The following is a 27338-nucleotide window of genomic DNA, read 5'->3' as shown; positions in this document are numbered from 1 at the left end:
ATGATCACAATTAGTAAATTTGAAAATTCGTAAATTTGGAAACCCAAAAATAAGAAAGAAAATCCAAAAATTCAAAAGAATAACTAACTAACTAACTAACTAATAATAACTAACTATTAAATTATAGGTATTTGACTTTCCTTTCAAATTTGGTTGTTAGTGAATGTAACGAATATGAATTTATCCAAAGTTACAAATTATCCAAAATAAGGAACGCCGCGTCTAAAACACATGGAACAGAATACCAAATTAATAATAAATAATAATAAAAAAAATGTTTTTATTATTATTATTATTAGTGTTATTTATTATAATTAATTTGTTACGTTCCATGCATTTAGATATGGCATTCGTTATTTCAGAAAATTTGGAACTTCGGATAAATTCATATTCGTTACGTTCACTAACAGCCAAATTTGAAAGAAAATTCCAATACCTATAATTTAATAGTTAGTGATAGTTAAGTTATTATTAGTTAGTTATTATTTGAGATTTTCTAATTTTTGGGCTTTTGAATTTCAAATTTCTGAATTTTTGAATTTCCGAATTTCTGAATTTTTGAATTTTCGAAAATTCTAAATTACTAATATTCAGAAAAAAATGTTAAAGGGGTTTTCATTAATTAGGATATTTCCGAATTAACAAGTTTGTCGAGATTTGTTAAAAAAGGAATTCGGAACGAAACGAATTGCACATGTCTAACGGAGAGCACTTTCTAAAGGATATATACAGATGAAGAGAACAGATATACATATATAAAACGTATGTAGTGAGATTTGTTTTATCTCTGTGTATCATCTGAGGCTGTTCAATTCACTTGGTATATGTGATGGTTTGCATCCACTTTAACAGTGTAAACTGTAGTAAGTAGTGACAATAAAATAGTCATGTTTTATATAGCACATTACTGGTTTTCATTTGTAGCATCAAGCTTAAAGTGAATCTGTCAGTCAGTTTTCCCTAATGAGCAAGTTTTTTTATATGAAATTGTATATCTGTATAAAGATTTTTGGTGTAAAGACTAGCAGCAGGGTTGGCAATATATATTGTCCACTTTAGAGTAGACCCAACTTGATTGTTTTTTTTTTTGCTTTTGTTAGCAAGCCTCTTCTGTGTACCCCTAAAATTTGGGCTTTCTGAACTATGACCTACCCAGCAGGTAGGGATCCGTTGCCCTCACGGTAATGTATAATTATGTACATCACTTCCTGACTCTGGGGCTATTGGGAAAAGATCCTAGAAGGAGGAAATGGAGGGAGAGAGAGAAGGTCTCAGCTACAAATAGCGCCTCTTCTGTGTAACCCTACAATTTGCCATTTCTGAACTAAGCTCTACCTAGCCTGCATCTGTAGGGATCCGCTGCCCTTTACTTTCATCTGCCATTATAACACTGTAATGTATAATTATGTATGTCACTTCCAGACTCTTGGGCTGTGGGGGAAAAGATCCCGGAAGGAGAAAGTGGAGAGAGAGAATGTCTCAGCTACATGCCTAGTACATGCTACTAATCCCAGATCAGAAGAGATCATTATTGCTGGCTGAGGGGTCTCCTCATCGTCGCAGATCTTGTCATTATGTCTCTGACACAAAAATTGATGCCGCATCAATCTTAGGGGCCGCTCTAATGGGACCTTGCTGCAACATTAACCACTTCAGTCCCAGAAGATTTTACCCCCTTCCTGACCAGAGCACTTTTTGCGATTCGGCACTGCGTCGCTTTAACTGACAATTGCGTGGTCATGCGACGTGGTTCTCAAACAAAATTGATGTCCTTTTTTTCCCACAAATAGAGCTTTCTTTTGCTGGTATTTGATCACCTCTGCGATTTTTATTTTTTGCGCTATAAACAAAATAAGAGTGACAATTTTGAAAAAAAACGCATTATTTTTTACATTTTGCTATAATAAATATCCCCCAAAAATATATTAAAAAAACATTTTTTTCCTCAGTTTAGGCCGATCGTATTCTTCTACATATTTTTGGTTAAAAAAAATTGCAATAAGCGTTTATTGATTGGTTTGCGCAAAAGTTATAGCGTTTACAAAATAGAGGATGGTTTTATGGCATTTTTATTATTTTTTTTTTACTAGTAATGGTGGCGATCAGCGATTTTTATTGTGACTGCGACATTATGGCAGACATGTCGGACATTTTTGACACATTTTTGGGACCATTGTCATTTATACAGCGATCAGTGCTATAAAAATGCACTGATTCCTGTGTAAATGACACTGGCAGTGAAGGGGTTAGGGGAGGGGTTAAGTCAGTACTGGGGAGTGATTTCTAACTGTAGGGGGGATGGGCTAGCTGTGACACTACACTGATCACTGCTCCTGAGATCAGTGAGACTGTCACTAGGCAGAACGGGGAGATGCTGTTTACATCAGCATCTCCCCGTTCGTTCTCTCCGTGAGGCGATCGCGGGTATCCCAGCCGCGATCGAGTCTGCGGGACCTGCGACCCGTCTCACGGACTCCCGGCCGGCGCGCACGCGCCGCCGAAGGCGCGCACGCAATGGCACGGCGGGTAATTCAAATGGAAGTACCAGTAAGTCCATTTGCCCAGCCGTGCCATTCTGCCGACGTACATCGGCGTGCGCCGGTCGGGAAGGGGTTAACTAGGAATAGCTCTATAGGTAACTGTATAACTGTATATATAACTGTATATATATATAGATATATATCTATATATATATATCTATATATATATTACACCACTGTGCTGCCCAATATATATTTTTTTATACTTTCACCTAGCAGCAAGAAGGGTTGCTGGTTCGAATCCCAACCACGACACTACCTGCCTGGAGTTTGCATGTTCTCCCTGTGCCTGCGTGGGTTTCCCCCGGACCCTCCGGTTTCCTCCCACACTCCAAAGACATGCTGGGAGGTTAATTGGATCCTGTCTAAATTGTCCCTAGTATGTATAAATTATTTCTATACTAGTGTGAATCTATAGGTTTTTGGTTAATGGTATATGATGGATGCAGTAGTTCCTCTGCTCCCAATTACTCTAAATAGATTACTGGTTAATTTCCCAGGAAGGGAATCCCCTCTGTCCACAAAGGTTCTGTCCCAGATGGGGGCCTTGTTAGCTTTTTTTTTACCACCACTCTTCCACTTTTGCTGCGTACAGATTGAGAGCATGTTCTCTATTTTTTGGTCGGTAATAGTTCCTATCCAAAAATGCGATCGTCTGTTCAAATGCTGACGCACAAAATTCCTACGCATGCTCAGAAACAATTCGACGCATACTCGGAAGCATTGAACTTCATTTTCTCGGCTCGTCGTAGTGTTGTACGTCACCGCGTTCTTGACGGTCGAAAGTTCAGAGAACTGTGACCGTGTGTATGCAAGGCAAGCTTGAGCAGAATTCCGTCAGAAAAACCATCCAAGTTTTATCTGATGGAAAATCTGCTTGTGTGTACGGGGCATTAGGGAAAGTTCTGGTTCTCTTATTATTGACAGATTTAGCACAATTACCTTTTTTGGGAGGTCCATTTCTCATAACTCCCCACCCAAAAAAGAGGGCTACACATCCATCTGTCCAATAAAATAGGTTTGGCTCCAAAATGTGGAACCTCAGAAGAGGCTATTGTTTCCACAAAGAAAGCAAGGATCATTCTCTATGATTACATGGGGCAGGATTTTCTACTAAGAATGTGGCTGCCAAATTCAAACAGGCTTTAAACACTTGCTGTTTTGATGCACCTGGAATGCATTTAAACTGGAAATGTATTTGGCCTTTAAATGCACACAAAGTAGACAGGTTAATAAATTACAATCACACTACAGTTTTTATTCGTGCAACTCAGCGGGTTGCACAAAAAAACTGACAGCTCCAGTCGGAGCAGCTGTACTAACCATCCAACATTAGTACAGCGATCTACCCCGCTGAGCTGTTGTGCTCTGACAGGGGAACCCCCCCCCCACTAGAACACTCTGATCAGCGCTCTTCGCCATTAGCTGAGAGTGCTGATCGGGAGTGGGTCGGCTGCTGGTTTTTCCAGCATGCTTGTCCGAGAGAAGTTGGCCAAACGGCCGGCTTCTGTTGGACAGACCATCATACACATGGGCCGAATGTCGGCGTTTTTGTTTTTTTTTGAACCAGCAAATGTCTCCCAATATTCAGCCCGCCTGTACCCGGCTTTAGGCTGAGGCCAAATTGAGGCCGAAAGATGATAAAACTTTTAGGAAAAAGGTATAGTGTTTATAGTGTTTGTACTTCAGCAGCTTCTGTCATTCGCCTCACCTTGTGCATAATAAACCAGAGCTTTGCCCAGTGGCTTAATACAAAGCAACTTCAGCAAAAAGGGTTGGAGCACTAAATAGAAATGTATTTAAAATCAGACAAACATAAAAATGTATGCATTCAAGATCTGAATGTTGCATTTTTTGCACCCTTGTGTATAAGCCTGTACAATACCTGGTGCTTGCTTACATTAGGAGGCTGGCAGGCTACTAGAGAAAATAAGAGAAGAGGAGATGCAGTTACAATGCCTCTCTTATAAACCTTGAAGATGGATCTCTCCACAGTGCCTTCAGATACAGAGGCCATAAGGGCTTGTTTTAAAACTCTTTTACTTGCTAGCTATATTAAAAAAAAATTAAAGTCGTATTAAACCCAAAAATAAAAATCTATTCAATTACAGCTTACCAATTCTTAGATGTGATGGCTGCATTAGTTTTCTTTTTTTCCCCTTATTTTCACTTTGTGATGCAGCCCGTAAGTCTGTTACTTTTCAACTTAATTTAACAGACCAAGCTGTCCAGACAAAGTAGCAGTTAAAGCACATGTGTCAAACACAAGGCCCACAGGACAAATCCAGCCCTTCAGGCCATTTCATGTGGCCCTCACACCTCACCTGCAGCTTCGGCACGCCCCTCGTCTCTGCCCCTATCTTGTCTCAGCAGTTGGAAGCAGAGAGGACAGAACTCCTTCAGATATTGCTCGTCCCTGTGCAGCCATGGAGAGGCTCATCTCTCTCCCCCATCTTAGCAGTCACCAGCAGAGAGGAGGACAGAACTTCTCACACAGATCCTGCACTTCTCTGTGCAGCCACAGCACCTCCTCCTCTCTGCCTCCCCTGGTCTCAGCATTCAGCAGACTCCGGCAGATAAGTTCAGCCCTCCTCCGGTCCTCCTCCAAACCCTGCACTTTCTGCTTCCCAGTTCCAGCCCCGGCTTCTTCTCGGCAGTGGCATAAGGTAAGGGGGGTGCACTGTGGTGTAAGGGAGGGTGGGGGACTCTTGACTTCTGATGGTGGGGGAGCTCTTGACATCTGATGTTAGGGGGGTGGGGTGCTCTGGACATCTGATGTTAGGGGGGTGGGGAGCTCTGGACATCTAGTTTTACAGATACAACTGGCCCTTTGAGGACAACCATACCACTGATGCGGTCTGCAATGAAATTGAGTTTTACACTCCTGAGTTAGAGGGTTGAGACAAACCATATAGAACTGACAGAGGTGCTTAGAAATGTTGGCTTTTATTCATTTATCTAAAACCTTTATTCCAAATGGAAAAAACAGTTTGCTGTAACTGCTTATAAAGTGTTAGTTGGAGTTTGGCTTTAATCTGTTAGTGAAATCCATCTAAATATGCTAGTCTAATGCTGGACTTCCCGACAGAAAAAGTGCGATGGGAGCTTTTGGTCAGACATTCCGACCATGTGTATGCCCCATCTGACTTTTTCTGTTGGCATTTCTGACGGACTCAGATATAGAACATGTTCTAAATATCTTTCCGTCGGAAATGCTGACAGAGTTTAGCCCGTTGGCAAGTCCACTTGTGTGTTTGCGGCATTACACTACCTTCTCCCTAGACTGACAATGCTGCTGTCCAAAGGTGGCTGCTTTACTACTTCATCCAGAATGCAGACTCCCTAAGACAGGAAGTGTGTTACTGGCTGAGTCACCAGATTTACAAAAATGAAAAAAGCCTTTAAAAAAGAAAACTGATGCAGGATTGCTAAACTGCAACATATTACATTTTTGTTTTTAGGTTTAACACTGCTTTATTGTCAATAATCTGGGCACAGTTGAACATTAAAGTGGTTATAAACCCTCACATATACCCAGTGAAGTAAATAGCCTCAGATGATACACAGAGATGAAACAATTCCTCTTACATAAGTTTTACTGGTATATCTGCTGTCTTTCCCTTTCTACACTCTTTAGAAAGTGCACATCATGTTACAAATCTTTTTTTCCTCTTCCAGCAGTGGGTGTGGAGTTTGGGCTAACAGTGTGTGTGAGCTGATTGGGGAAAAGGCACACTCCACACCCCCTCCACATAGGCAGAGGAAAGAAGAAACTTGCAGAGCTGTGGTCTGAATAGACAAGCTCTCTGCTAATCTACCTCTAAGCACCCTCCCCTGCCACAAATTTCCAGCTGCTTTTATCTCCTGTGTCGGAGAACTTGTCAGAAGTTATTATGCTGATAACAGAGGAATGGAGCAGCAGAAAGACACCGCACTTAGGGCTTAGGAGAGAGATAAGTAAACACTACAGATATATGTGCCTAGGTCAGATTTCAGGAATGTGGTTTACAACCACTTTAAAAGAAAAAAACTATCATCAAATGCAACTGCTGTTTTCCCACCTACATACATACAGTATATCTAGTTTCCTTGGTTGTGACTCATGAATCCAATTTTATTTCTTATTTTGATACATGATAAATTGATGTTTAATAGTAATTTTGGGCACCACTTGGATTCATTTATACAGTAATAACATGAATTAATACTGGCTTTTTACCTATGCAGTTTTCCAAAGGTGACAATTGGACTTCATAACACCATGGTTTACCTACTGGAGAAAAGATAAAAAAGAAAACAAAACACAGCAGTAAGAATTTACAAGATAGATGTCCTAAAACGCAGTTAGCAGTTCAATATAATGACTACATTTATTTGTATGTTTGTGTTTAATTGTGGTAGTTTGTAGTAGAGTGCCTATTTACTCATCATCCACAGATGCAGACACAATTCCATTTCCTTTTCCCACAAAGTTCCTGTACTCACCCAGGGAAGAAACGTTCCTGAGCCCCCCCCCCAGCAGCTCAGAGAGCTTTCTGTAGCCAGGTGAGAGGCCCTTCACTGTCATAACCAGCTTGCAGGCAGCCTGCTAGCGTTTAATAGCATGCACCTTATCCAGAAGACCCAGTTAGGGTGGTGCTTTGTTTTTGGGCTTAGGATGTTTTCAGCTGTTCACCTGTGTTGCCTGAGCTACCCTGGACTTCACTGAGAAAGTCCCATTTACCGTATGAGTATAAGTGCAAGTAAAGTAGCTGTTTGTGTTCTGAACTGTTTTACTAAAGTAGTGATTCCCAGCTAGGCTCTCTCTTGATATGGCGTTTTATAGGGACTATACTATGCAATGTTAAACATATGTAGGTTAAAGAGGAACTGCAGTCTGCTCACATAATTTATAATAAAAACATCTTTGCCATTCTGAAGTTTCCCTCCAACCACTTTGCAAATGATTTTATATACACTGTGATTCTGTACTTGCCAAATATGCTGCAGAAATCTCCCTCCACTAAGTCTGGCTGCAGCCATTTTAACTCTGGGCAGCTGAAGCTGCTGCCTGTTCACTTCCTGGATTTACACAGACACACAGAGGCACACCCCCAGCTCTGCAGCTCTCATTGGTCCTCTTATGACTCATCCCCGTACCTTCATGGCAAACTCTCACAAGAGTGAGAGAGAGAGCGCTGTGCATGATGTTATACGCCTAGGCTAATGACCAGACAAGAAACAGGAATTGGGCTGTATAAAGTATTTATTGGCAGAAAAAGATGTTTTACTATCCAAAGTTAAGAAGATTTAATAGATGGAAAGATGAAAAAATGACTGAAGCTCCGCTTTAAGTAATCCTATTATGCCTGATTAAAACTGTCCAACCAATTTTACACAACTATATTTGCGAAATTATATTCCTAATTCCTGTAGGAAAACATCTGCCTGTGCCATGTTTCTCTATTCTTCCTCATTAAACTCTCCTACAGTTGGTAAATGTCTATACAGCTCTATCTGAGAGTTTGATAGAAATTGGCCAGTACAAGGACAATTTGGCATCAGCAGGAACTGGGACAACTTCAGCAAAATGCTGGCAAAATTATTTCCTGCTGGTCAAAGAGGGCCTATTACAGTTTGTTGAAAAAGCATGTACAGTATTGCTGCTAAAACTATTTGAAAAGCACTGCTGCTGAAGGTAGGCAAAGCTAATTGTAAATGAAAAAATGTATACTACAGCTAAATATGCACTGCTAAAGTACACTGTTGAGACTGTCTGTAAACAAAAAGTTCCGTAATACCACATACAGTTCTGAGGCATTTCCCCAGGTTTTAATTTAAAGAATTTGTGGGGTTTTTTCAGTGTCACCCTCAAAGCCCTCAAAGCCACATGAAAAGGACTCACTCCCTGCTGTATGATGTTTTTTAGTCAAATTTTGCCATTGGAACAGATTTCCTGTGGCAGTGTCCAGCTTACCATTCCTGCTTTTGACAATACCTCATCTATAAGCCCTACAAATGGGCAGAATTTACTAATAACATTCACCACTCATAGACTTTAATGCAATTCACATTCTCGGGTATGGGTTCTCAGAATTTTAGGATTCATAGAACTCAAATCTGGACAGATTTGCTTATCTCTAATGAAAACCAATCACTTCCAGAATCTTCATGCTTCTGCTGTTGACATAGAACCGCCCCTGCCGCTTAACCAAACAATATAATGCACAACACAGCCTAAATATTGGGGCAGCCAGAAATATATAAAGTGCTGCATAGTGTACAAAGTGGGGCAGGTACAGGTATATTACATGCTGCAGAGTGTAAAGAGTGGCACAATAAGAAAAACAGGGTCGTCTTTAATATTGACTGGAACCAGGCAAACATTTTCTTGGGCCCCCTCTTCCATGCAATTTCGCTCTCCACATGCTTTGAGACATACAATAAATAGCAGCTAGACTCAAAATCAGTTTACTGAGTCAGATCAGGCAGCATTTTGATTGATTGCCAGAGGTTACAGTGTATCATTACCGCTCACTGGCTGGCAGCTAGAGGTTACAGCACACATTATGGCTCACTGTTTATTTTCTTAAGGTTACAGCACATGCCTTCTGCTTGTTAATTGGTTTCTAGAGATTACTGTACATGAATACTGCTCAATGATTGATTGCTAGAGGTTACTGGACATCTATATCACTCAGTAATTGGTTGTTAGAGGTTACTGCGCATTATTAATGCTCACTGATTGGTTCTTAGAGGTTACTGTATATCCTTACCGCTCAATGATTAGTTGCAAGAAGTTAGTGCACAGCATTACTGCTCACTGATTGGTTGCTAAAGGTTACAGCACATCATCTCCTCACTGCCTTCATACCATGGCCTGGGGAAGTGAGGGGACCCATCGATAGAAAGAAAACTCCTAGGGATCTTAGGACTCCAGGGATCAGTGGCAATGCTGGAGGAGGGGGGATGTGACCAGTGACAATGTTGGGGGGTTGATGGGATCAGTGGCAGTGGTGGGGGGATGGGATTAGTTAGGAGGCAGTACACTGTGGCAAATTCTGACTCATGTAGAGCAAAGCTGGAAATCTTTGGCAAGTATATAGGGGGGATTCTACCAATGTAATGGGGAATTTACAATGCCTACCAATGTGAGGGGGAATTTACACAGACCACCATGTAACAAGGGATTTTATGCCACCTACCAATAGGTAAAGAGATATTTCTACACTGACACCAATGTAATAAGAGCATTTACACCAACCACCAATGTTAAGGGGGATTTACACTGACCACCAGTGTAAGGGCAATTCTGCCCTTACCACCAGTGTAAAGGGAAATGTACACTGATCACCAATTTTATGAACAATTTACACTGACAACCAATTTAATGGGAAATTTTACATCAAGAGCCAATAAAGGGGGATTTCTACACTGGTCACCAATGTAAGGGGAATTTACACTCACCACCAATTTAAAGGGGGTTTCTACATGGACCACCAATGTAAGGGAGGATTCAAAACTGACCACAACTGCAAGTTTGGATTTTTTTTTCCACGATTACCAATATAAATAGGAGTTTCTACACTGGCCACCAATATAATGGGGATTTAACCAAAGACACTTGCACCCACACAGCAGGAAGTTAGGCATTAGAAGTTTGGCTTTGGCAATTATGGGCATGTGTAGGACAATGGAGGTAAATGACAAAAGTTGCCCCTATAAGCTCAATAGGTATTAAAATTATCCTGTTGAGAATATTTTGTTAGTTTTGTAGGTAATACTATGGGTAAGAGCAATAAACATTCCTTACTTCTACAACAATGCCCCTTCCCCACAGGTTAACTTTACCAATAAAAGCTGTCTCCTCTAATAATGGGTATGAAGATGGCCGAAAAGTTAGAGGGGTTTTTAAACTAGGCGACAGGGAGGGTCCAGAGCTAGAGATAGTCAGCAATGAACATATTCCAGTGGGTAGTATTGGGGGCATTAGTGGTAGGTTGACTAAAGCACATAAACCCAAGGTAAGTATAGTAATAAGTCCTATTTGCAATCTCGGAACACCCAATAAGAGCACAGTATGCGACTGGTCTAAACTACGTGGTATGTTCACCAATGCCAGGAGCCTGGCGGACAAGATGGGTGAACTAGATACTGTATACTGTTGAACGAGGAGGATTTTGATTTTGTGGGAATTTCAGAGACCTGGTTCAACAGCTCTCATGATTGGCTGGCAACCATTCAAGGGTATTCCCATTATCACAGGGATATAGAGGGTAAAAAAGGGGGAGGGGTATGCCTATATATCAAGAATAATGTACAAGTGACTGTAAGAGATGACATCAATAAGTGAGCAAGGGAAGAGATGGAATCCCTATAGGTAGAGCTCCAAAGGGATGAAGCCAAGGGTAAAATAATACTGGGAGTATGCTATAGGCCTCCTAACCTGAGGGCGGAGGAGGGTGCGGACCTCCTATCACAATTTGGATTATCAGCAAGGATGGGAAGTATTATCATAATGGGGGATTTTAATTATCCAGACATAGACTGGGCGGAGGGAACCACACATTCGTCTAAGGCTCGCCAGTTCCTAAATGTCTTGCAGGACAATTTATTGGGTCAGATGGTAGACGCACCAACTAGAAACAAGGCTTTGCTAGATCTACCGATTACTAACAATACAGACCTGATCACGGATGTGGAAATACGGGGGAATTTAGGAAACAGCGATCACAGGTAAATTGGCTTCAATATAAATCACACAAATAGGAAACACGAGGGGAACACAAAGACACTGAATTTCAAAAGAGCCAACTTCCCTAAACAACGAACCTTGCTAGAAGATATAAATTGGGATAAAATCTTATGCCCCCTACACACGGTTGGATTTTCCGACGGAAAAAGTTCGATGGGAGCTTGTTGTCGGAAATTACAACCGTATGTAGGCTCCATCGGAATTTCCGATCTGGATCTCAAATTTTCCGACAACAAAATCCGTTGTCGTAAATTCTGATCGTGTGTACACAATTCCGACGCACAAAGTTCCACGCATGCTCAGAATCAAGCAGAAGAGCCGCACTGGCTATTGAACTTCATTTTTCTCAGCTCGTTGTGTGTGTTGTACGTCACCACGTTCTTGACGTTCGGAATTTCCGACAAGATTTGTGTGACCGTGTGTATGGAAGACAAGTTTGAGCCAACATCTGTCGGAAAAAATCCATGGATTTTGTTGTTGGAATGTCCATTCGTGTGTATGTGGTATTGGAATCAAAGAACACGGAGGAGAGATGGGTTTGCTTTAAGAGCATATTAAATAAGGGCATTAGCCAGTGCATCGCACTGGGAAATAAATTTAAAAGAGCAAAAGTCCTGGATGGCTTAACTCCAATGTAAAAATGCATATACATGCATATAAAAGCAAAGGAGAAGGCCTTCAAAAAATACAAGCCTGAGGGATCATCATCAGCATTCAGACTTTACATATAATTCAACAAGATATCTAAGGGTGGAAATAGGGCTGCTAAGACAGAACACGAAAGACACATAGCAGAGGAGAGCAAAAAAAAATCCCAAGAAATTCTTTAATGTTCTTTAACAGTAAAAAAGGGAGGACAGGCCATATTGGCCCCATAAAGAAAGAGGAAGGACATCTGGTTACAAAGGATGGGGAGATGGCAAAGGTATTGAATTTATTCTCTCCTCAGTCTTCACAAGGGAATCGGGGGGCTTCAGTAACCAAAACTGCAGTGTTTGTCCTCATGACACATCACAGGAAGCACCCTCATGGCTAATAGAGAACAGAATTAGAAATAGACTTAGGAAACTTAACATTAATAAATCACCGGGATCAGATGGCTTGCACCTGAGGGTACTTAGGGCTCAGTCAAGTAATTGCCAGACCATTGTTCCTAATTTTTACTGACAGTCTACCGACTGGAATGGTACCAGCTGATTGGAGAAAAGCCATTGTAGCACCAATATTTAAAAAAGGGCCAAAATACATCCCTGGGAATTACAGACCAGTTAGCCTAACATTAATAGTATGCAAGCTCTTGGAGGGGATTATAAGGGACTATATACAAGATTTTAGTAATGAAAAATATATCATTAGCAGTAATCAGCATGGATACATGATGAATGGTTCTTGCCAAACCGATCTATTAACCTTCTACGAGGAGGTGAGCTGCCATCTAGATAAAGGAAGGCCCATAGATGTGGTGTTTTTCGGGACTTTGCAAAAGCATTTGACACAGTTCCCCATAAGCGTTTACTGTACAAAGTAAGGTCAGTTGGCATGGACCATAGGGTGAGTACAAGGATTGAAAACTGTCTACAAGGGCGAGTTCAGAGGGTGGTGATTAATGGGGAATACTCGGAATGGTCAGGGGTGGGAAGTGGGGTCCCCCAGGGTTCTGTGGTTTAATTTGTTCTTAAACGACCTGTAGGATGGGGTAAACAGTTCAATCGTGGTATTTGCGGACGACACTAAGCTAAGCAGGGCAATACCTTCTGTGCAGGATGTGGAAACCTTGCAAGAAGATATGAACAAATTATTGGGGTGGGCAACTACATGGCAAATTACATGGCAAACTACAAATTACATGGCCACTACATGGCACAGGTTTAATGTACAAAAATGTAAAATAATGCATTTGGGTGGCAAAAATATGAATGACCCGCGATCAGTAGATATATTGTTGGGTTTTGTGGAAAGGGGTTGGCAACCTGCTTTGTCCATTTTGCAGTCAATAGCTACCTATTTATGCTTAGGGTTTTAGTCTTTTGCTATGGAGCTCTGTTAACATGTAGCTATTTCTTGCATGCCCCGGACCACATCCTTCCTTGGACTATTAATTCAATCAACGGTCAAAGTGTAAGTGCAGTCATAACTCTGTTTACACTTAGGGTTAGAATGTGAAGTGATTACACTTTATGCTAACTTTATATTGCTATCTGGGTCTCTGTTAGACAGATTTCTGCTCACTTACTATTCCATTGACAATGATTTTACCAATCTGAACTGAGGAAAAATCGCTATTGGTAACACAGACAGAAATAAAAATGTTTTTTTAAGCGCAATGGAGAGGGCTTGAAGTCTTGGCAGCATGTTATTAATGTCTGCATCCTTTTTGCAACTTTTGCGCCAATTTGTTGTTCATGAAACTCTTGTCATTGTGACAATAAATAAGGATTTGCACTTTAATGTGCATGCACTGGGACCTACTTATTGAAAGCTGAAGGCTGGCCACTGAGGAACTATGCCTTGGGGACTGGTTGAAGATTCATGCCCATGTACTTGCTGCCACTGAGAAGTTAAAGTGGTTCTAAAGTCAGAAGGTTTTTGATCCTAATGCATTGTATGCAATTAAAAGGGTTGTAACCCTAAAAAGTAAAAAAATTATCCTGATTCTTTACAGTAGGATACAGAGCATAGCGTTTGTGCTGTGTCATTTGTCCCTCTCTATGCTCTAAAAAAACTGGTTGATCCTGCTAGTTCCTGTGTCTCCCTTGGTGTGCTGACCATGGTAATCATGGCAGCTGATCCCCGATTACTGTGGTCAGTTTACATGTCTCTGTCATTTGCTGTCTCTCCTCTCTCCCTCTCCCCTCCCTCCCTGCCTATCAGCTCCGTGTGTCTGTGTTAGCCATCTCCTCCCCACCCCTCTGGCTGCTAAAGCTGTTAAAATTACCAGTGAAAAATCATGTTATCCCCTTCCTTACATGAAGATCTAATGTGCAGTGTGTGTGTTTTGTGAAAATAATTCTGAGAAATACCTTATTTACAGTGCCATGGGGCGCTCACGCGGCCTCCCGCCCCTCTCCCCCTCTCTTCCTCTCCTCCTGGTTGACATCAGCAGGGAAGTACAGCCCACTGTAGTGCTCGGACCAAGGAGAGAGAGTGACGGCAGGTCAAGTGAGCGCCAAGCAGTGATGTAAATAAGGTATTTTGCAGAATCATTTTTACAAAACACACACTGCACATTAGATCTTCATGTAAGAAAGGGGATTAAATGATTTGGTATGGGTGGCTTAACAACCACTTTAATATAAAAAACCTTCTGTGTGCTGCAGCCCCCCCCCCCAGCCCCTCTAATACTTACCAGAGCCCCTTCTCGATAAAGGGATGGTGAACGAGAGTCTTAGCTGTCTCAGACTCCCCCTCCTCATTGGGTGAGACAGCAGAGGGGTGTATTTGTCTCCAATCAAAGTCAGTGTGCCAATAAGCAGAGAGAGGGGGTGGGGCCGAGCCGCGGGTCTGTATTTGAATAGACACACAGAGCAGTGGCTCAGCTCCAGTGCCCCCAAAGCAAGCTGCTTGCTGTGGGGCACTCGGCAGGAGGGAGGGGCCAGGAGCGCTGAAGAGGGACCTAAGAGGAGAATGAACTGGGCTGCTCTGTGCAAAACCACTGCACAGAGCGTGTAAATATGACATGTTTTGATAAAAAAGGAGACTTTAGTGTCACCTTAATGAACGTGAATAGGAGCTGATAGTTAAGATGCATGCACTAGGACTGGGTGATGCAGGGTTATTGCAGATACAGTGCAGACTGCTCACTGAGTGATTAATAGTAGACATGTGCAGAATGAAAAAATGTGTTTAGTTTCGTTTCGATCCGTTATATACATAAATTTGTTTAGTTAAATTTGTTTAACCCGTTTAATTTGTTTTTCGGAATTCCTTTAGTTTATACGATCCAAATCTATTTGAATTTTCGGAATTCAAATTCGAATCGATTCAAATAGTTTTCGCATTTGAAAAGTTTTCGAAAAGTGAATAAAAGAGAATAAAATAAAATAGAATAGAAAATAAAGGAATGGAATAGAAAAAATAGAATAGAAGATAATATATCAGAAAATAAAAGAATAGAATATAATAGAGTAAAACAGAACAAAATAGAATAGTAAAGAATATAATGGAATAGAATAGAAATGAATAGAATAAAAAAGAAAGAATATAACCATCTTTTGAAGAATAGAAAATAAATTTGAATTTAAATAGAATAGAAAAGAATAGATTAGAATAGAATAGAAAATAACACAATAATGTGAATAGTGAATAGTGAATATAACCATCTTCCTATTCTAATCTATTCTTTTCTATTATATTCAAAACAAATGGATTCGATTTGAATTTTGGGAAATGGTTATATTCTTTCTATACTATTCTATTGTTTTTTTAATTCTATTATTTTTCTATTTGTTTATTCTATTCTTTTCTAATCTATTATTTTAGTTTCTATTCTATTCTATTCTTTTCTATTCAAATTTAAATGTATTCTATTCTAAATTTAGAATTTCGGAAGATGGTTATATTCTTTCTATTCTATTCTATTTTATTCTGTTGTGTTTTCTATACTATTCTGTTATTATATTCTTTTCTATTCTATTCAAAATCAAATTGATTCTATTTGAATTTTGGGAAATGGCTATATTCTTTCTTTTCTATTCTATTGTTTTTCTAATTCTATTCTTTTCTATTCTATTATAGTCTATTCTATTCGTTTCTATTCTATTAGTTTCTATTCTATTCTATTCTATTCTGTTCTTTTGTTTTCTATTTTGTTCTGTTTTGCTTATATTATATTATATTCTTTTCTTTTATATTCTATTTTTCTATTCTATTCCTTTATTTTGTATTCTATTTTATTCTCTTTGGAAATTGGAAAACTATTCGAAATTGAATTCCACCCAAATTTTTTTCCGTTATTTCGGATTAGTTGAAATTCAGTACTATTGTAATTCAGAAATTTTAATACATCTGAATTTCCGAAAAATGGACATTCGCCTGAATTTCAATTTGGAATTAGGCAAACTGCACATGTCTAATTAATACACATGTTTTTGGAGCTGAGCATTGAGGCGTTAACATGCATACACTGGGGACTGATCACTCAGGGGGTTAATGCTCATAAGTTGGGCATTGGAGACCTGTTACTGAGGAGTTAAAGCGGAGCCTCACTCTCTCAATCAACATTGACTATTTTTAATCCTTATGCTGTTAACATTAGTAAATAGATCGGAAAGTATATTATATTCACTTGTTTCAAACTATCTTATTTTGAAGTTTTTTCACTTCCTAGTTTCCTGCCTAGGCAAATGATGTCATACTTCCCAAGAGTCTTCTGGAGGGGAGGAGGGGTTGTCACAGTTAAGAACACCCTCCTACCTGCATGCTTGAGTTAAAGGCAGGTGGATTCCAGGATTTAAACGCTACATGAATCACCTGCCCTTACTCAAAATTTCCACTGCTAAGGGGTGTTTTTCAAGGTGATTTCTCAGAAAAATAAAGCATGGAGACATGGATGGGTGAGTGAGTTTGCTTTGAATATTAACCCCTTCGCGAAAACAAAATCAGGAGATATCTATTAAAGGATAAGTTCACCTTCTGAAGGCATTAAATGTTATACCCATGTTTAGGGTGTAACATGTTTGTAACATGTTCAGCATCCCCCCCCCACCTGTGACAGCGGGCAGGAGGTTCCTCTCCCTGCACCAGCTGTCACATTTAAAAAAAAACAGCGCAGCTGTGCGGGACTGCACCCACACAACCACATCAGAGTTCTTTGAATGAATTAACTATAATTCCTTTCTGCCACCACAGCAGACGGCTTGTAGTTCTCTAATTAGTGCCCTTGTAGTTCAGTGACAGTTCCTGCATCTAAGAAGCTGTCTGCCGTAGGGATATATGGGCAGAGAACTCTCAGCAATGTCTGTAGAGCCTGACATTGCACCCACGATCTACTGATCTCGGGTGCAATGTTCTGCAGACTGAAGTATAAAAAAATAATAAATGAACGCCCAATCTGTCCTGAAAAACTAACTAACATGTCAAAGTTGCACATTTAGGTTTTTGCCAAATTGTAAAGGATTTTAAAGGAATCTTTTTTTTTTTTTTTTTTTTAAATAACAAACATGTTATACTTGCCTGATCTGTGCAATGGTTTTGCACAGAGCATCCTGATCCTTGTCTTTTTGCGTCCCCGCCAGAGGTCCTGGCTTCTCCCACTTGCTGAGTGCCCCCAATAGCAAGCCAAGCTATGGGGGCACTGGAGCAGGCTCACTCCCAAGCCGTGCTCTGTGTGTCCATTCAAACACGAGTGCAGCTCTACCCCACCCCCCGTTCTCTCCTCATTGGCTCACTGGCTGTGAATGGCCAATGGCTCCCACTGCTGCGTGAGCCAATGAAGAGATAGAGACCTAGGAGAGCCGCTCCTTTCATGCACATTGCTGGATTGAGATGGGGCTCAGGTAAGTGTAAGAAGGGGGGGGGTCTGGGGAGGAAGCTGCATCCAGAAGGTTTTTTACCTTAATGCATAGAATGCAAAGCAAAGAACTTTCAGAACCACTTTAAGGTTTGTTTTGACCCAGGTCATGAGAGTAATAAGCACATGGCTGGGGAATTTTTTTGGACTTGTTTTTCTATTTTGCTTTATTGCTGAAGTTAAAGCATTTGTTACCCCAACACTTTATATTCCTGATTTGCGCCTGCTGTACCATGTACTTTTATGAGAAAGTAAGAAAGTATCCTGTTCTCTTTGTATTGCTTTCTTTATGTGAAATCCCTGGTGTTCCTTCTAGCCCCCTTGCTTTCCTATTAAAAACTGACCACACTAAGCAGGAGAGCACATTGTGATCAGTTCTCCAAATATGCTGGGAATTCAGTATGCTCTCCTCCAATGATCAGACTTGTCCTGACACGCCCCTGCTGCATAGCCATTCATTGGGAAGCTCAGTGTGCTGCTGCTTCTCCTCCCCCAGCTCTTATGCAGCTGAGAACACAGGGAATGTGATCACTTATAAATAAAGGGAACAAATATATTTATATATTTTTTTATATCTATACAAAATGTTTTGCATTTCATTTCTATTTTAAACTGAATGGGTTGTTTATAAGGTGATTGTTTACAATCACTTTAATCACTTTTTGTCCTTCTCTTTTTCGGAAGAAAGTCTTTTTGTTCGTTTTCAGCGGAAATATAGCAGTTTATGCTTGTTTCTCTGTCCATAATTATCAGTGGATGCAATGGATAGATTAGGGATAGCCACCAGAATCCTTATGTAGCCAGGTGCAGGACTACAGAAACATGAGGAAAAAGGGACATTCCCCTTATATAGCTCCCAATTGTCACAGATTTCGAGGGACCGTCCCCAATTTGGAACAAAGTCCCTCTGTCTCTGTTTCCTGCTCATGCGTCCCTCATTTTGGTCTGATTTACCTTATAGTTATATATAAAATGCACTTTTTATCTTTCAAAAAGTGTTTCCCAGTGCTAAACCTTTTCTCTAATTTCTAAATTGCTGCATTTGTACATTTCAGGAGCCAGTGTAAAGCAATACTAGTAGTTAAAAAAAGCACTTGTGGGTTTAACTAATCATTTTTTTTATAATTCTCCTTTAAGGGGGCGTGACGGGTGGGGTGTCCAATGCCTACATACTTTTGTTACTAGGTGTTCCTCATTCCCATCTCAAGATGTTGGTAGGTATGTAATCAGTTTACTGTACTTTCACTTTCTACTCAGATACTGATGTTATGCTGCACCATTTTACTCTGTCCAGCAGGGGGGAGAGTTAAAGCCAAACTACCCTATAGACTTCAATATTGGGTGCTTGGAATCCTGGGAACTATAGTCTGAAATGGCAGCCATGTAATACAGAAACTGACTCTCTGAACTACAGATTCCAGTGTGCCCTGGACAGCAGAAGGAGTGGGAAGAGGATTCCTAATAAACTGCTTGTGAAAGTTGGGTCTTGGCGCCGAGGAAAGAGAGAGAGCAACACTGTCCAGGTATTCACCTGGCAGCGGGGATGCAAGCATGAGACTAAGAGTTGGGACACCCGGGGGTAGCGCAGCACTGCCCACATCACAGATTCTGCACCACTGATCACTGCAGGCTTTCGGGGAGAGACAGAAGGGACCCCCTTCTACAGCAAGCAACCACAGCAGCATCCTGGGAACTAGTGAGAGGTCTCATCATCCCCCATTCGCACTGTTACCAGAAACTGAATTACTGGGGACAGGATATTAGGTCTATCACAGTCATACTGCACCTGTATTATACCTATACCAACTCTATACCGCATTATACCAAACCTCTACCACACCTGAACCACATCCACTCTTGCATCTGTGCCAAGATGATACTTTACTTATACTGTACCTATATTGCATATAGATTAACTGGGACTGTCGTTCACTGATGTTCTTAAAGGACCCCAATGATAGCCAGCAGAAGAAAATCTCAAAGGACTGCCCCTCCCGTAATACTTATCCTGCAAGGTCCTTCATTCCCCTGCACCCCTCTGGTACCAATCCCCTTTTCTTTCTTTCTTCTTCTTTCTGAATGCCCATCCAGTTAGTCTACACCTATCATAGTTGACGTTATTACCCTTTGGCAGTGTAATCTCCCGTATTTGGTAAATCAAGCCTCATTACTGCCCACTGCTGCAATTTAGGTGACCTTGCTACTGTTTATACTGATCTGGATGCCACATGTTATCTTATGCCTAGTCCTTATTACCAATCACTCTGTATGCTTAATCCATTTTCATGCTTGCCTCTTTACCCACCATATCGGGTGACAATATATTAATTTTGCCTTTACTAACTAGTTCAGTGCCTATTTTCATGGACATACTAGTATTATTGGTTGCCAGATATTACTTTCAGTGATTTTCTGTGGTATTGCATGCTTTGTACACTCAACTTAGTATGTCAGAGGGGCTGATGTTCTTATGGGGGTTGAGACAAAGAACAGAGGGCCCATCTTAACCAGTGGCTTCTATGGGGGTAGCACTACACCCACAAAATATATGGAGATTGCTGGTCAGGGTGCTAGCCAATGAGCAAGCATAGACACACCATGAGGAGGCTCTGGTGCAGCAGTAGCAGCAGATGGCAGCTGCACACAACTGGCCCTGGAACAGGCAGTTGTAGCCCAAGAAGAGACTAACCATTAGTACTGACCACCAGTAGACAGCCTGGAAGTATGTCTGGTGCCAGAGGCATAACTAGAACCTTCAGGCCCTGGTGCAAGAAACCATGAAGGCCCCCCCTGACACAGCTGATCACAGATCATGGTAAAGGGCCAATCACAGTGGCCCTTTATCATGTGATCGGCTGATCACATGTAAACAGACTTGCCGGTTATCGGCAGTCCTTTCCTCCCAAACTGTGTCTGTGTGTACATTGTTTACACTGATAATCAGGGCACTGATTATCAGTTCAGCCCCATCAGGGCCCATCAATTCAGCCTATCAGTGCTGTCTATCAGTGACACCTATCAGTGCTGACTATCAGTGCTCATCAATAAAGCCTATCAGTGCCGCCTATTAGTGCTGCCTATCGGTGCTCATCAATGCCACCTATCAGTGCTCATCATTGTCACCTATCAGTGCCCATGAGTGCAGCCTATCAGTGCCGCCTATCAGTGTTCATCAATCCCTCCTATCAGTGCCACCTATCAGTGCCCATCAGTGCCACCTATCAGTGCTCATCAATGCTGCCTACCGTGCCCATTAGTGTAGCCTATCAGTGCTGCCCATCACTATGCCTATCAGAGCTGCCTATCAGTGCCTCCTCCTCAGTGCCTCCTCAGCAGGACTCTGAGCTGAGAATGTCTCTCATACAGACCAGAGCCTGCACTGACAGTCCACCCTCCCTTGCATGGATGGGAGAGGAGAGAGATGATCTGTTCTACCTCCCCCCGCCCCTCTCCTTCTGTGTGTGCACCTTGGGAAGTGTGAACCCCAGCAGCTGAATGATCAAATTTAGCTGCTTAGCTTCACACTTCCCGTGGTACAAACAGGAGGAGAGGGGCGGGAGGAGAAGGAGCAGATCGGTTCTCTCCTCTCCCATCCGTGCAAGGGAGGAGGGAGCGGGAACTGTCAGTGCAGGCTCTGGGCTGTAAAAGGGAGACTCTCTTGGGTCAGAGCCCTGCTGCAGCTACCCCACTGGGCCCCCCGACAGTGACAGAACGCCAGGGTCTGGTCGCAAGTGCGACCTCTGTGTCCCTGATAGTTCAGCCACTATCTGGTGCTTTTTGAGTGGAATGCCATGAGAGAAGGGCTGCCAGAGACAGATTAAAGAGGAACTGCAGTCTGCTCACATAATTTGTAATAAAAACATCTTTGCCACTCTGAAGCTTCCCTCCAACCACTTTGCATATTATTTGTGATTCTGTGCTTGCCAAATATGCTGCAGAAATCTCCCTCCACTAAGTCTGGCTGCAGCCATTTTAACTGTGGGCAGCTGCAGCCATTTTAACTGTTCACTTGCTGGGTTTACACATACACACAGAGGCACGCCTCCAGCTCTGCAGCCCTGCAGCTCTAATTGGCCCTCTCATGACTCATACCCCCTCCCTTCATGGCAAACTCTCATGAGAGAGAGAGAGCTGTGCATGATGTCATAAACCTAGGCTAATGACCAGACAAGAAACAGGAAGTGGGCTGTATAAGGTATTTACTGGCAGAAAAAAATGTTTTACTATCCAAAGTTAAAATAACAAGGGCAGAAGATTTAATGCATGGAAAGTTAAAAAAATGACTGAAGGTCCGCTTTAATGATGATGAATGTGCTGGACCCTTTTTTGATTGCGAAACCCCTGAAGGCATATTTCAACTGAGCCCTGGAATCAGCATGCACCTACAAGGTGTTGAAGACTGAAATATTGCCCCGGCTAAACCTACAGCTGTATTCCCTGATGCACCTTCTCGAGGACTGGCTGTAACCTGATGTGGTAACCCCATATTTGTGTGCAGTATTCCTTGGGAATAATACCACTGGGTGGTTCAGGCTTTTCCTGCATGGAACAACTGTGTGGAGGGTGTCCTAGGGGAACCTTAACCATCCATAGAGCTGCTCTGAAGCAAGACAGTGCACCTCATCCCCAAGCTATTGGTGAAGGACTGCAATATGTCTGACCTGGGCTGTAAAACAGCCAGGAAGAGCATCCCACCACCTAAACCTTCCAAAATTTGGTGGGCTGATAGAGAAGACTAATGCCCTGTACACGCGATAGGATTTTCCGACAACAAAATCCATGTTTTTTTTCTGACAGATCTTGGCTCAAACTTGTCTTGCATACACACGGTCACACAAAGTTGGTCGGAAATTCCAAACGTCAAGAATGCGGTGACATACAACACATAGGGTGAGCTGAGAAAAATTAAGTTCAATAGCCAGTGCTGCTCTTCTGCTTGATTCCGAGCATGCGTGGCACTTTGTGCGTCGGAATTGTCTATACACGATCGGAATTTACGACGGATTTTGTTGTCGGAAAATTTAAGAACCAGCTTTTAAATTTTGTGTGACGGAAATTCCGATGGAAAATGTCCCATGGCGCCTACACACGGTCGGAATTTCCGACAACAAGCTCCTATCAAACATTTTCCATCGGAAAATCCTATCATGTGTATGGGGCATAAGAGGTTCATTGCTGGACCTGTCATATGGCAGCTCAGTGCCCAAAGAGGGACAAGGGAATGAAATAGAACTTGCAGCGGCAATGCTCCATGTGTATGTATGCAGCATGTACCACTAAGATAGCAAACCCACGTGAATATGCAGTGAAGGTTAACCCTCATGAATATGTGGTGCAAGTTAATGGACAGAAGGGTGTTTCACTCCTTTTCCAAATCGACAAGTTTCACAGAAAGCTGATACCTGAAGAACGAGTGGTGCCATCTATGTGCACGGTGATGTGAAAAACTATACTGTAGCCATATATAACCCTGTTCACTCCAGTGGGAACTGCCTCACTAAAGGCCCGTACACACGATCAGACTTTTTGACAACAAACATGCAAATTAGCTGTTTTGGAGCAACATCCGACCGTGTGTACGCTCCATCGGACAAACTTTTTCTGTTTCCATCGGACTTTTGTTGGCTGTGCGAACGGACAAACTTTCCGGCAACAAAAGTCCGATGGAGCAAAGTCCGATCGTGTGTACACAAAATCATCTGACTTTTGTACAAACTACAGTACACAGCCGCGAGAATGTTTCCAGCGCGAACCCATCGCGCTGGTTCTCGGTGACGGGGTACTGTACATCTCACGCTGGCTGCAATAGGATAAACACATTTTCCTACTGCGATGAGCGTGAGACAGAATTCCCCTCTGGGGGAATACCAGGCCCTTAGGTCTGGTATGGATTTTAAGGGGAACCCCCTACGCAGAAAAAACGGCGTGGGGGCCCCCCAAAATCCATTCCAGACCCTTATCTGAGCACGCAGCCCGGACGGTCAGGAAAGGGGGTGGGGATGAGCGAGCGCCCCCCCTGAGCCATACCAGGCCGCATGCCCTCAACATGGGGGGTGGGTGCTTTGGGGGAGGGAGGCCGCATGCTGGGACTGTGAGGTCATAAGGGGGTGTGGTCATAGGATGACACGACCATGCCCCCTTATGACCTCACAGTCCCAGCATGCCCCCGGGACTGTGATGTCATAGGGGGCAGGGTCACCACCTATATAAGTCATAGCAGAGCGCACAGACAGCATGGAAGAAGACGATCCAGATGTCCGGGTTCCTCCGCTAGCAAAAGAGCGACAAAAGAGCAGAAGATAGCGGAGGAGCCTGGCAGAAGGAAGAAAGCACCAGAGAAGAACCAGAGAGTGGGGAGACGACACCGGAGAGAGGGAGTAGACGCCGGAGAGGCCCCCGAAGTCCGGAGAAGACCCTGGAGCTGCCTAATAAATTAATTTTAAAACCTGTGTAGTGTGTTTTATTTATTGACGCTTTTTCCCTAGGAGAATGGGTAGGGGTACGCTGTACCCCATACTCGTTCACATAGGGTGGGGGGCTGGGATCTGGGGGCCCCCTTATTAAAGGGGGCTCCCGAATTCTGATAAGCCACCCGCCCGCAGACCCCGACAACCAGCAGCCAGGGTTGTCGGGAAGAGGCCCTTGTCCTCATCAACATGGGGACAAGGTGCTTTGGGGTGGGGGGCCGCAGGGCGCCCCCACCCCCAAAGCACCCACCCCCCCATGTTGAGGGCATTCGGCCTGGTACGGCTCAGGAGGAGGGGACGCTCGCTCGTCCCCACCCCCTTTCCTGACCGGCTGGGTTGCGTGCTCAGATAAGGGTCTGGTATGGATTTGGGGGGGACCCCCACGCTGTTTTTTTTGGCGTAGGGGGTTCCCCTTAAAATCCATACCAGATCTAAGGGCCTGGTATGCCCCTGGAGGGGAACCCATACCGTTTTTTTATTTAAAATTTGGCGTGGAGTTCTCCCTCAAGATTCATACCAAACACAGTGCCTGGCATTGGCGGGGATCCAACTCGGATCCCCGCACCAGTGTGAACCTGGCTCGCAAGGTGTCAATCTCGCCAATAAAAGTGGTGAGATTGACACAATATCAGAAAACAATACACAAGTTGAACAAAGGGTGGTGGTAAAGAGCTGAAAAGCCACGTGATTTGGAGAAAGTTGGCTGGAAAAGTCCTGTCGTCTGTATGCAAGACAAACTTCTAGCCAACGCCCTTTGTACAAAAATCCAAGGGAAAGTTTGTACAAAGTCCTATCGTGTGTATGGAGCTTTAGGCTTCATGTACACTAGCTTTAAAAAAACACTCCTAGCAGCAGCTTTTGAAAAAAAAAATCTGCTTCTAGAAGCAAGTAGTATTATCCTATGTGTCCTTGCACACCATTGTAGTCTAGAAGCATTTTTGAAGCTTCAGCTTCTAGGACCAGAAAAAACAAAACTCTTTTGCATTTTTGGGAGCGATGTGCCAGCAGAAAAAAAAAGCTCTTAACTGCTGCTAAAAGCTGGCACAAAACCACAATTATGAGCGTTTTTATCCAGTGTTTTATTGGCATTTTTTTAGCTTATAGTGTGCATGGAGCCTAAACGTTAGGATGATTCTCATCTACAATATGAAATATTGATGCATTGGGACTGCCTATATTCTGGGAATTATAGGGACAAAAAGCTGAAGGTCCCAAAAAAGTCCAATAATAAGAAGAAATTGAAAATGAGATCTCTAATACCACACTTAAATCTAGAGAAAATCTATGGTATACATCCATTCTATAATATCAGCATTATGATAGCAATACAAACAACAGTTATTTTTGACAATCCAAAATAAGCTTACTTGAAAAATCTTGTCTTATGTTGTTTTGCCTGTCTGCTAGCCAGCTCTTTCTACAACCTCCTAGTGTGTGTGGCTCCTTTACACTGTGTGGCATGTGACATCTTTACATTGACGGAGCACTGGAATAAGCCTCAAGCTTTGAGGCACAACTCAGGATTTACCCCGCAACACACATTAGAACTGTCAAACAGCAAGCCAGCCATTTGGCTGTTTGCTTCACGGATGAAGGAGCTTTTTTATTTTTTTTTTTCGGGTTGGCGGGAGTCATGATTGATGTTGGATTCACATCGGGGGACACTGTTTTTTTTTTTTTTTTAAGTAAAGGAATTGTCAAAAACTGTCTCTGTGTTTTAATTACTTTTTGACACTTTTTTGGTGAAAGGATAGGGGTAGGGGATACTCATTCACATGGGGGGAGGGGGCAGGATCTGAGGGCCCCCTTGTTAAAGCGGGTTTCCGGATTCCAATAAACCCCCCACCCCCAGAGCCCAAGGTTGTGGGGAAGGGACCCTTGTCCCCATCAACATGGGGACAAGGTCCTTTGTTGAGGGCATGGGGCCTGGTAAGGTTCAGAAGGGGGGGGCCCCCTTGCTCTTCTCCCCACTTTCCTGACCTGCCAGGGTGCGTGTTCGGATAAGGGTCTGGTATGGATTTCGGGGGGGTCCCCACGCCGTTTTTTTTTTTTTGGTGTGGGGTTTTTGTCCTTTATATTTTTTAAATAGCCGGGTGCCAGCAGTTGCAACCGCGAGTCAATTTAAATGTGATTTGACTAATTTTTTTTCTTTAGGAATGTAGTCACTGGTAATCCTAGACCAGTTCATGTTTATAAAAATGCTCTACTATTTCAAGGGACAGGCAAATTCACCTCTCCGTAACAAAACCTCCTGCTGTTCTGAAGGCCCCCACAGATAGACTACTGAATGCAGGGCAAGCCGGAAGCTCCAGTGCATATTGTATGAGCTCCAGCCAGAGGTCCAACCTAGTTTTTTATTTATTAGTCTATGGGGCCCTCACTTCTGAGAGTGTCTGCACCAGCCCTGATCCCAATGTAGTGAATAATTAAGTGGTTCAGGGTCTGCCTGTGAGCGCTGCCTGCTGCCGCCACTGCTGCTTCTTCTTTCAAGGCTCAGAGGCATGTTAGTCAGGAGGAAATCCTGCAACCCTAAGGATGGTTGTGGTAAAACTGCTATTTTTATCCTTGTGTCAGGGATTCAATATGGTAGCACCCAATAGTGGTCCCTCTCTTTGTGCCTCGAATCCTGGGGTCCTTGTGCAGACATTTAAGTATGAAAGACTCCATTAAAAAACAAATACAAATTGCCTGTAAAAGATGCAATGTCCTTAACACTCTCACCCCATACATGTACAATTGCTGGGATTTGGTATAGGTCAATGTCCCCCTTGAAGCCTGCTCTATTTCCTCATTCCAGCACTCCAACTCTCCTCCTCCTCATGATTTTTCTCTGCTGGCTACCCCTGTCTCACAGGGAGTGTGAGCTCCAAGAGGAACACAAGAGGGATTGTACCACTAATCCCCCCACTCCTCATGGCTCCCCATTTTTGTTACCTCCTACCATAACAGCACAGATACTCATTGATGGTATTCTGTTGCTAATGCAGCTTCTGCAAAATGGCTAACGTTGAATTCGTTTGAACTCGGGCGACTCGGGCCCCTGGCATTAATGAATCACAGTCTTATAAACCCTTTTTGTAACTTCCATT

General features: G+C 42.6%; 1 protein-coding gene across 1 annotated transcript in view; it reads right to left on the bottom strand.

Moving 5' to 3' along the window:
• The window catches only part of CA4 (carbonic anhydrase 4), a 125383-nt gene that overhangs the window by 35111 nt on the left and 62934 nt on the right, over positions 1-27338 (bottom strand). The window contains exon 9 of the mRNA XM_073615244.1: positions 6760-6813. Coding sequence (XP_073471345.1) covers positions 6760-6813 — 54 coding nt within the window. The remainder of the gene's footprint in view (positions 1-6759; positions 6814-27338) is intronic.

This window comes from Aquarana catesbeiana, linkage group LG02 (genome assembly GCF_042186555.1).
Source record: "Aquarana catesbeiana isolate 2022-GZ linkage group LG02, ASM4218655v1, whole genome shotgun sequence".
Taxonomy (NCBI): Eukaryota; Metazoa; Chordata; class Amphibia; order Anura; family Ranidae; genus Aquarana; species Aquarana catesbeiana.
This window is presented reverse-complemented; position numbering and strand designations above follow the sequence as displayed.